This window comes from Neodiprion virginianus, chromosome 3 (assembly GCF_021901495.1).
Source record: "Neodiprion virginianus isolate iyNeoVirg1 chromosome 3, iyNeoVirg1.1, whole genome shotgun sequence".
Taxonomy (NCBI): Eukaryota; Metazoa; Arthropoda; class Insecta; order Hymenoptera; family Diprionidae; genus Neodiprion; species Neodiprion virginianus.
In genome coordinates this window covers 41,126,019-41,137,113 of record NC_060879.1, presented here as the reverse complement: position 1 = coordinate 41,137,113, position 11,095 = coordinate 41,126,019, and the positions used below count along the sequence as shown (strand labels likewise).

General features: G+C 38.5%; 1 protein-coding gene across 3 annotated transcripts; it reads right to left on the bottom strand.

Moving 5' to 3' along the window:
- Positions 1–1,920: 1,920 nt before the first annotated feature.
- On the bottom strand, positions 1,921–10,391 carry LOC124300211 (uncharacterized). 3 transcript variants are annotated; one of them, XM_046754027.1, is made up of 7 exons: positions 10,114–10,391; positions 9,539–9,663; positions 9,235–9,405; positions 8,470–8,699; positions 7,234–8,220; positions 2,961–7,155; positions 1,921–2,664 (listed from the first exon to the last, which is right to left on the bottom strand). In XM_046754027.1, the coding sequence occupies exons 3-7, from the start codon at positions 9,262–9,264 to the stop codon at positions 2,638–2,640; spliced, it is 5,469 nt and encodes a 1,822-aa protein (XP_046609983.1). In that variant the 5' UTR covers positions 9,265–9,405; positions 9,539–9,663; positions 10,114–10,391; the 3' UTR covers positions 1,921–2,637. The 3 variants fall into 3 exon arrangements, with proteins under 3 accessions (XP_046609983.1, XP_046609980.1, XP_046609982.1); XM_046754024.1 differs by having other exon boundaries at positions 2,961–8,220; XM_046754026.1 differs by lacking the exon at positions 9,235–9,405 and having other exon boundaries at positions 2,961–8,220.
- Between the last annotated feature and the right edge of the window lie 704 nt (positions 10,392–11,095).

The following is an 11,095-nucleotide window of genomic DNA, read 5'->3' as shown; positions in this document are numbered from 1 at the left end:
AAGCTTGATTTCTGCGCCGATGTTGGTAGCCCCGGTGTATTCATCCCTAAGGACAACGATGAGCACACACTGTGTGCCATCCACACATTGAAAATGATAACGAGAGATTATAACGAGATCACTTCGAGCGGTAGCAGCGCGCGTCTATTTATTATCATTATTATACGGCTAGGCTAAGGTGTAGGTAGTACACGGTATAGAAGGTGTAGTCTAAGGTAGGTAGGTAGATAAGTTTGCACGACGCAGCCAGGAGACGCGCGATCTGGCACGATCAGGTAGAGCATATTTACCCACCGACTATCGTATTTCGTTGCAGGACAGCCGGCTCTCGCTTGATCCCGGGCTAGATACGAGGGATGTGTTCACTCTCTTCGTAGCTGCAGTGCAGTATAAGGTATGCTTCGTGCTTCCGCTGCAAGTTGCAGCTTGCAACCCCTTACAAACGTTACAGCGCAGCTCCGCGGATTTTACGCCTATACAGAAACGGCCATCATTCTGGTGGCCAATGCGTACGATTACTTGCGATTACCTCGCAATCTTGCAGGTTTTAACTGCATTTAGACAGCCGACTGCAGCACGAGCTATACGCGCACGCATGTACGTACATTCGTACATGCATACATAGGTATATGTGAAGTTTGCACGGATTCGTGCAAGGCACTCGGGACTCTGGCACTCTTAGGCCATAGTTCTCGGATATTACCATAAAATTGTAAGGGTTCGGAATATGATCGATAGCCATCAATGTGCAGACCGAAGCCGCAAGAAGGCCGAAGGGTGATGGGGAAGGGGGGGGGGGGGGGGGGGCGGGTTGGGCCCGGGACCCAATTTTACGATTTTGCGACACAGAACGTCACTTCCGTCAGGTACCCATAAAGGTGGAGATTTTCTTTATTGCCTGTCATTTTTTTTTTTTTCGTTTCTTCCCTCCCTTCACTAACCTCGAAAATTCATTATTTATCAGGCTGCAAAACCCGTGAAACTCTGTATCTGTATACACGTTCCTTACCATCCGTGTAACACGTATCAGTCTCGGCCGAAACGGAATTAGTTTATCAGCAATTAGTTACCGGCTAGTTACAGTTATCACGTAATATGCAGGGTTTCGTTTATGCGACACGTAGGTTCTATCGATTATTGAATATATTTGATATTTAATGATATCGATTAGATTACTGTAAAAGCTCCGGGTTATCTAGAGTGGTGACATCTGTCTAAAATTTTATGCTCAATCTTTTAACGCTCCACTTATTAAAATACAATATACTCGACTATATGTGCATAGATCGAAGATTTCTATTGGTAAAACGTTATATTATCTGATAGTTGTAATTATACGTATGCTTACTGAATCAATTACGTCGACTGGATCGTTGTCGGAATTTGAGCGGGATATTTATTCAGTGCCAATATGCTTCTGGTCTTGTAAAATGACGAGCAATCTTTACTAACATGCTATATTTTGAGCAAAAAGTTACGGAAGTACAAAATCTACAAATATTCGTATGCCTCGAACTGCGAAACGGAATTGAAACTCATATGTTATGCAAAATCGAGATCACGAATAAAAGTTATTGCAGATATGAAATGCTCTCAAATTCTGTTCACAACAAAAGGTATGATTGATACTCACTTCAAGACGCGTGCAACGAATGTAGTTTACGAAATTGCGCGCAGATGGCGCTACCTTCTGAATTAATAATTTCATCACCTGACGGACTACTCGAACACTAAAAGTTCAACGATACCGAAGGCAAGGCGATGCGGTGTTGTACCGACTGCTGTTGACTTACCGTTAATTTAACTTCGGTGCTATATGTAACGTGCGCTGATCAAACGGTTATTGAAATTCCATTCCAGTTTCTGTTGTACAACTTTTCACAAGAATTGAAATCAATATGGGGTTCGAAAAGAGCACTATTTATGAAAATTAACGATCTTTATTCCCGCTCATCTCAAACAAGGTCAAGGTACGCAAATAACATGTTTTATCTCTATGACTATGTTTATATTACACTGAAAAACTCTTAGAATTTCAGATATTCGGTAATGTATAGATACAATTATACCGATATGAATACTCTCACACAACGTCCGATTTCCTCTTTTCTTCACTCGTGAATTTCCGCTGAATATGCTTTTTTCGAGCATAATGTCCGTAAGGTATATTTTATTCAATAACCTATTCGCCACTTAACATACTACATTATTTTGGGTGAACCTTTGAAAAATGGAAATTGCTATCACATTTGAAAATTATTGCCTTGCTTTGCGGCATACAAACGTCAATGCAATTTTTTGCAGACAAAAATTCTTCGTGCTAAATATACAACTTTCAAATAATATCCAAGAAACAATTATGGCTGTTTTAAAATGCCAGTATTTTTACTGACGAACATCTCGGAATACGAACATAAAAATCAAAATACATAGCAGGTAGTATTTGTAAAAAAAAACTCAATATCAATAACATGAAGTATATGTTCACTGTAAAATATAAACTCCATCTATTTCCTCTGTTTCAATGGGTGACACGTCATTTTTCACCGCAATGTGTTTTGACAGTCTTTAACTCGTCTTATCTCATTTTGATGAGCACCTCCTACCATACAAGTTTCCTGCTTGAATGTCACTGTATTACGACAGAGCCTTTTTGCCCGTTTTCTGAAAGGAATATAATAATCCAGGGTCATGGTTTGTTGACTTTAGATATAACTAAAATGTATCAAAATTGTTCAGCCATTGATATATTTTATTTCAGTTATAACAGTAGCAATTTAATGAGTGGAGGTACAATAGCTGAACATCAGTGAAAGTACAGAATAAACTGAAATATTGTAAGATAAAATTGAGTTTTGCGTCCAGAATATGGATGAAAAAAATTTCAGCCCGAAGTGAGTACTTAGAATTATTTCAAAACAAAGGTGATGTAAAAGTAGTTGTAAATTTTGCAAGCTCACCTCTTCAGTATCGCTTTTTGATAACTGGTGTACTGTTTCATCAACAGATTCTGTTGCACTAGGCTTGTGATTTTCCAATGTCTCACCTTTTGAGACATTAACCGCTGAGACATCGTCAGGATTTTCCATTTTGAACTTTTTTTCAGGGTTTCGTGCCGCAATCCGAGCCTCAATCCGTTTACGATTAAGAAATGCCATACCATGGACCCTCAAATGTTTGTCAACGGCTGGTTTGTCCTCAAATACAGCCATACATACATGGCATTGATTGGCAGTTCCAGTGTTTGGTTCACTTTCTATCGCCTCTGTTACTTCCTTAGCATATGCTGTGTTTTGAGCTAAGTAAGTGGTGGGATCCTGTATGCGATGAAACGCTTTCAGATGCATCTGTAAGCTTGGTTCAACGACAAAATTTTCTCCACATTCCAAACACACTAGATAATGGTCCTTGATTCGATGATTAGTACCAATATGTTTCCGCAAAGATGAAATATCATTGCATCGCTGGTCGCACTTTTTGCATACAAAATTTCCTTCTCCATCTTGCACAGACTCTTGTTCTATGCATAACCCCAAGTCTAACAAGTCTTTTTCAATATGTTTTCTAGGATTCCATCGTCTTCTTCTTTTAGAAGTGGGACTGTTTGCATCTGTCTTACGTTTTCGGGGTCCAAGGAGTTCCTTGTAACCCTTAGAAATAAAATCATCGGACATTCTCAAAAGTCTGGGTGTAACTATAGCTAATTTATAATCCTCGGAGTGCCTAGAGTTAAAATGACTTGCAATTACTGACCACGATGTATTTATTAATTCTCCACACAAGTGACAGCAGTAAATAACCAATTCTGATGTATCGGTTGGAGCGTTAAGAGCTATCCGCCAAAGTTGCCTTCTCTTTTGTTTCAATTTTGTCGGAAATTTGCCTGCTGCATCCTTTGTACACTGAGGATTCTCCATGGTAACTTCTACATTCTGCTGAGATGTGACTAACAAATGTTGAGGGATTCTTGCTAACGGTGGCAATTTTGGAACATCATGAAAGAACGAGATACTTTTGGTTCCCTCTTTGCCAGTGCCTGAGGTGCAATTGATAATCTGTGATACATCATTACCTTCAGTGCCGGAATTGGATAATTGATTGTTCGTCTCACGATCAGTAACATTCTCTACTATTCTAATATCAGCACTCTTGGATTTCAGAACCGATACAGGTAGGTTGCGTGTTTTAACAGCCATAGTTTGTTTCCCTTGTGTTGGCCTCTTCAATTGTTCAGCTCCAGATGTACACACAATTGTATTACAGATTTTAATAACTGGCACAGTGGACTTATTTTTCTGTCGGGCATCAGTCTTTTCATCAGTAGGTTCTGTTTCCAGTTCTGTCAACTTAAGTGCAGTTTCTCCTGTCACTAGGCTCTGACTTGATCTGTTTTGATCCGATAATTTCACAATTGCATTTAAAGCTGCCACAGTCGATTGGTTCATTTTTGTCATATTCACGTTCGTTCCTGTTTCCTTAATGAGTATCAACTGGGGCAACTTTGATGGCAAAATTTGGTGTTCAACGATCTTAGGAAGAGCATGATTTGACACAACTTCAACATTTGATGACTGTTCAGATCTGTCCACATCCTCCGTTACAATAACATTTTCAGACACTTCCTCAGACATGCACAGGTCTGAAATTGGTCCAGGGTTAGTATCTTTTTCATCCGTGTTTATATCTCTTTTCTCCTTTGTCGCTTCTCCTAGCTCTGCATATGAATCTGGTGTAACTGATCTCACATCAAATATTTTTGGTGACGAGCTGTATTCGCTAATTACATTATTACGATTATCGATGGTCTCCAATTGCGGATGGGCCAAGTTTATAGACCAGATACTACACTTTACGCCATTTTTTAACTCCTGTTTCGTCACAGTGGTATTTAAATAGTCAGACGATGGTTGATTATTTGCTTCTGAATTACTTCCTATACTATCTTGGCTGAGAGTATCTATGTTTGTTTGCATTACATCTGAAGCATTAGAACATTGATCAAATTCAATGGTTTGATCATCTTGATGTATTTGTTCGGTATTTGACTTTAACTTTGTCGACCCACTTGGAAACATGGCATCAAGTAAGCATTCCGAACTTACCAAGTCAGATAATTGATCATGTTGAGTACGATGACATGTACGCAAATGACGTTTAATTATCTCCCGACCTCGCTGCCTGTCTTTAAATGGGAAAGGGCAAAACGGACATTGGTAATAAAGTATTTTCACTATGCCGTCGTGATCTTCCAAGTGTGATCTATAATGTTCAAGGCTAACAAGGCAATTTCCAACGTTACACTCTACCAGATTGACTGGTCTTAGATGATTAGGTACATTTGGATGATCGGCTTTACAGTGCTCGACGAAAAGGGCATGTGAATCAAAGAGCAGCCCACACTCGGGACAGGCAATTTTCAATTTGCTATGTGCAAGTATATAGTGTTTTGCTATTGATTCCATGTCAAGAAAGCCTTCGAATTGGCATACTTTACACTTGAACCATCTCTTTGCCAATACATGAAAACAAGCCGTCCATGTGTGTGCCTTCAATCGAGAGAAAGTAGCGAATTTTCTGAAACATTCTGGGCATTGATATGGTTTCTGTTTAGCGTGATAATTCAAATGTGCTATAAAACGAGACATGTTTCCTTGAAATACATTACAAATATAACATATGTAATTATCACAGTGACATATGTCAGGATTTCTCGAAATCGATTCTGAAAATGCTACAAAGTTACTGTGTGACTTTTTCGGTTTATTACAAGTAGGGCAAATAGTTGGTGCCTCTGGTTCTTCAAAATTCGAATTCGCTAGTAGTTCAATGATGTAATCATTTGAACTCTGACCTGTTTCAGGCCGCAAACTGCATTCTTTTAAAGCATTTTCTAATCTTTCGATAGCGACAAGGTTATTCAAAATGCTTACACCATTTGTGTCGCCAATAGTTTTGGAATATTCCGAATTCACCTGTATCAAGTGTTGAATTTGTTGTTTGATTCTTTGTTCACCATGGTAACGAAGTTGTTCTTTAAAGATTCTTTGTAGCGTGCTGTAATTTATAGCTCCTTGCCCCCGTGTAAGCCCTTCGTTTATCTTGACTGGTCTTGTCATTTTCTTAGAAAAATCAATGTATATTTTGCCGTTTGTATCGGTTTCCATTGAAAGATATTGAACTGTGTGGATGTCATTGACAACATCCACCTGCGGCACATCAACAGGAATGGAAATTAAAGACTGTGGTTCAAACGAATTTCGAGAACCAGGAGATTTTTCTCTTTTCGTCATGTCACTATTCTTCTGTTTGACCTGTGCCTCATATATCACACCTTTCGAATTTTCGGAAGTGGATAAGAGAGCAGAGGCATTACGAGGTGGCGAAGAAGATGAAGAGGAGTCAGAAGAATTGCATGGTAATGGTATTGAAAGAGGTGCAGCTTTTTGAACGCATTGTTCGTCTGACTTGGGTGCTATTGGTATGTAAGAAGTTAAAGGGTGTTCCGACTGTGACAAGAATGCCGAAAGGCTGACATGTTTGGGAATCGTCTGGAACTTTACATTATTTAAATTATGATACGTGGGTCCTGAAATAGATTTACGTGCATGTCGAATGACGAATTTTTTCCCATTTTTATAAACAATTTGACCGTCAGCATATGTTTGCGAGAGCTTAGGTTTTGCCTTTTCTGTCGGAAGATTTTTTTTTACGGATTCCGACGTCGAAAGCACACTTTGTTGGTTCAAAGTACTTGACACTGACATTGCTGGTACTGATTGAATTATTTTTTGCTTGTCCAATTCAGACGAAATTTTTATCATTCCCAGACTAGAAATTAGCTCATTTTGGGGAAGCATAGTAAAGCTAGCTGCCCCTTGACCAATAAAGACTAATTTTTTACCGTTGATTACCTCAGGTGGTAGCTGCCCAATAATGTCTGAGAGATCGGCATTTTTAGGAGTGTGCACAGTCAGTATTTTTGATCCTGAAGTCGAGACGGAAGCTTGTGCCACCGCCTTCTTTGACGATTCGATGGCTCTCGTTATTTCCCGACCTGATAATGGTGTTTTAGCAATAGGTAGTTTGATGTTTAAAGCAGGAACCAGTTTTTTCGGTATTTGTGGCTTTGGAAGAACTGATATTGTAGAATTCTTGCTGCAAATAATTACAGATGGGTCTCGTGATCGTTCTTGGGCAAATTTTTTAACAGAAATCTTCGGTTCAAATACTTGCTGATTAAATTCAGAAGTGGAGCTTGCGAGCTTGCTGGATATGATATTGCTGGCGTCACAATTCTTCATTTTCAGTGGGATTTCAGGTCCCTGGACGGACTGATGTGAATTCGTACTGACTGGCGTCAAATTAGTAACTTTACTGCAACTGGTACTTCCATTTGGAATTATTGTAAGTTTATCTTTCGGGGGGAGTAAGATTGCGATGTCCGGTGGATAAGTTTTGGCTGATGGGCCACAATCAACAAATGCAATGTCTGTAGTAGTGCAAGGGCTGTCGTCATTTTCTACGTGTTGCTCAGCATTGTCAATGAGTACTGGTGATATGGGGGAATTCCTTGAATTTTCGCTTTCGGTCGGTGGTGGTGTTTCGCTACAAGTTGATTGTGCAATGACGGATTCAATTGTATCAGAAATAGATGAGAAAATTGATTTGGGTGCACAAGTAGTTTTTTTAGGCCGTTTAACAAAGAGTCTTCCAACTTTCTTATTACCATGAATTCCGAGAAGTTCAGCCACTGAATTGTCGTTATTTTCCAATTTCGACTGTAATAGTCTCCACCATTTATTGCCAAGCTCGTTTGTCTGTAACCAATCCATGATATGCGTCCGTGTGACAAACATGTGCTCCATAATTATTTCGCAAAGTCGTTCCAGTTCAGTATATTGTGGTTCATCAATGTCAGTTGGTATTGGCATCAGCATAATATCACCAATGTCAACGACGCTTGTTTGATGAGCCTTAAGATGGGCGAAAAACTGACATTGGTTGTAGAAAATTTTGATTGCACCCACTTTTCGCCCTTTGCCCAAACCTTTTGCTCTTAAAAATGTCTTTCGTTGACGATTTGCCGTCTGGCAATCGAAGCATGGCTGTTGACCGCTCTTCATGTGGCAACAATCAGTCATAAAACAATTCTGACACCAATAACCCAAAACCCAACTCCGCCTGGAACTGTGGGCATCAAAACTGCTCGAAAAGCGAAAACTGGAAGCAAAAGTTGCATATATTTTTCTACAATACATTGTTATGTACTACCCTCATTAACACACACAAAATGTTTTATTACGTATCCATGAACTAACAATATTTTGGGTCAAGAAATGATCAAAGAATTTGCCTATGACCTGCTGACAGTTGGTAGAATTGATTAAATTTAAAAATTTCACTACATCACTGCTAAAACTAATTTGTGTCGCATATTATTGCTAGTCAAGTTCACAGAGATTGACTCACCAATCGTTACATTGTGTACAAACATATAATGGGTGACAATCGTCTGCTTCATTCTGTAGCGACGCAGGAGGCTCTGCAGGCATGTAGGGAATCGATTGCTGCATGAATACTGCCTCATTTAGAGTTGTGTAGTATTTCTGTCCCCATTTATTTTCAAGTCTTTTATTTCTTCTCAGTCGAGGTAGAGCTGAGATTACAAATTTCGGACTAGCATCTGGCTTATCGGAATCCTGTTTTCAAAAAATATTATCAATTAATCAACGTTGTGACAATTTACTAAAAACTCTGAAATTAGTTTTTATTGTGTAGAATTGAACAGTGGATTCATTCCTGAAAATAATAGATTCACGCCTTATAAGTCAATAATACGAGTAGTAAACATACGCTTGTAATAAACCATATAGAGTAATGATGGAAAAAGTAAATTGAATCTAATGCAATAAAGCATAAACTGTATAGTAGTTGGTATACTTGTATTGGTACACAAAATTATGCCATTGCTTACAAATATTTGCACTTAACGTATCACAAGGAAAGGAGTAATATCATCAATATCCAAATGCAAACACAAAAAAAGTCATCGTGATTGAAGTTAGAGCAACAAAATAATGATACTAAGCAGCTGAAAAGTTGTACAATTTGTATAAAAGCCTGTAGTTCGCTGTTATAATTATTACGGTTCAAAGTACATGGTTTTCACCTTACGCCATGAGTACGTAATAAGAAGGGAATGAATTACGTTAGCTCTTATGCCAAATTTCATACCACATGTTGTATTCTTTGTTGGTTCTGCATTTCTTACTTAGGTTCATCAAGCTATTTATCAATGTATTGTTACTAAGCTCAAGAGTCAGCAGCTTGCAGCCATGATATCTTCTTACCTGTTTCTATTCAGTCGGTAATATAGAGCCAGATGGCTCCACCACTGTTACTACTCTAAAATAAACGCAGCCCATACAGGGTGTCAACAATATTTCTAATCAGCAATGATGATTTGCAAAACAAAAAATGACATTTCAGTCAATAGTCAAGTTACTGAGCTTTGTATGGATCTGGTACGAGTACTTACCACCATTTCAGTAAGGTCATTCAAGTAAAATAGTTTTCCTCAATTTGTCCACACCCGATGAATGGATTCAACGTGCCTATGATTGAAAAGCCGGAGATCACGGCGTTTGGTGAACCTTCCAAGCTCTGCAGAAATATAAAAACCATTTTTTTAATCAGTTGTAGCTTGAATGTTTTCAAGCTTTTTGAAGCATGATTAAAATCTAATATGCCATCGCCATTTAGGTTCTTATGCTAGAGTCAACACTATATACTAGTACTGACTTCGATCAACACAGCGGTGACTTTACAATGATAACTCATTGAACATACATAAATTTAAACATTGGTATCTTATTGTTAGTTTGACCCCTGTGAAAACATATATGAATTGCATAAACTCATAACACTGAAATGAAATTTGGACAGTGCAATTTATAATTTATGTAGTATATAATGCAGTATAGCATAACAGTAAACCTTGTCAACAAGCGTTACTGCATAGAAATAGTGCATGCAAAAAAATGTTTATATTTCAGAGGATCTAATCACACTGCCAGCAATAATTATCACAGATAAAATTATCTTCAAACTTACCTCACTTTACTATCTCTTGTATTTACTGATTGTGAGATTCATAGAAGAGACTGAAGACAGATCCTACTGTGTTTATGCATATGTAAAATTTTTTTTGTATTCTCCATTCCCTTCACCAGATATTCGTGACTTCCAGCATCACGAAAAAGTCTCGTATGCAACTGCTGTTTGTAATGGAAAAATATCTCCAAATATCTCCTTGTATGTCGTATTGTTTAACTTTGACTACGTACTTCGAGTGATTTTCTTGTCGTTTGCAATAGCATAAATGAGTTTCAATCGCATGGTATAAACGCAACCTAAGATACCGGGTGGTGAACAGAAATAAGAGTACTTTCGCAACGAGGGCAGAATTCTTCGTACGAAATTCGGTTTATTATTTTAAAAGTCCAACTTCAGAAATTAATTGATTGTCAACTTGAATAAAGCCAAAACGAAACTGTACAGCATCGAGAATGACATATTAGTCCTAAGGTTTGGGATTTCGCTGGTAATTTTAAGTCTTGCAATTGCAAGGAGTTTCCTGCCTGTTTCGCTGGAAACAGAGGGCGCTGATTCCGGGGGACAATCAGCCACAGTCTCTCCTACTTCCAAATAATCTCACTTCTCTTGTTTATTTCTATGTGCCAATATTATCCATGGAGACTACATGAAGAGACTGAACTTCGTCTAAACAAATAGCTGCCTGAAATAAAATGACACCAGTGTTCCGTATGCACCGAAAACAGTGGAGAGAGTATAACTTTTTACGAATTACATTCCAAGCTCATCGATTAATTGATCTTCGGCATCCCTGCAATCAATCACGCTTCAGTGTAAAAAGAACACTAACGACGCTTGTGGTCAAATTTTTAATGGGCAGATCATGTCAATTCACCCGTTTGAATTCTTCCTCCTTGTTTTGTCTCCATGGTATTATCGATGGCTCGAACCAGCCCCCTGACACTCACCACTGCTCGTATACTAAAAAATTGTACGCGTC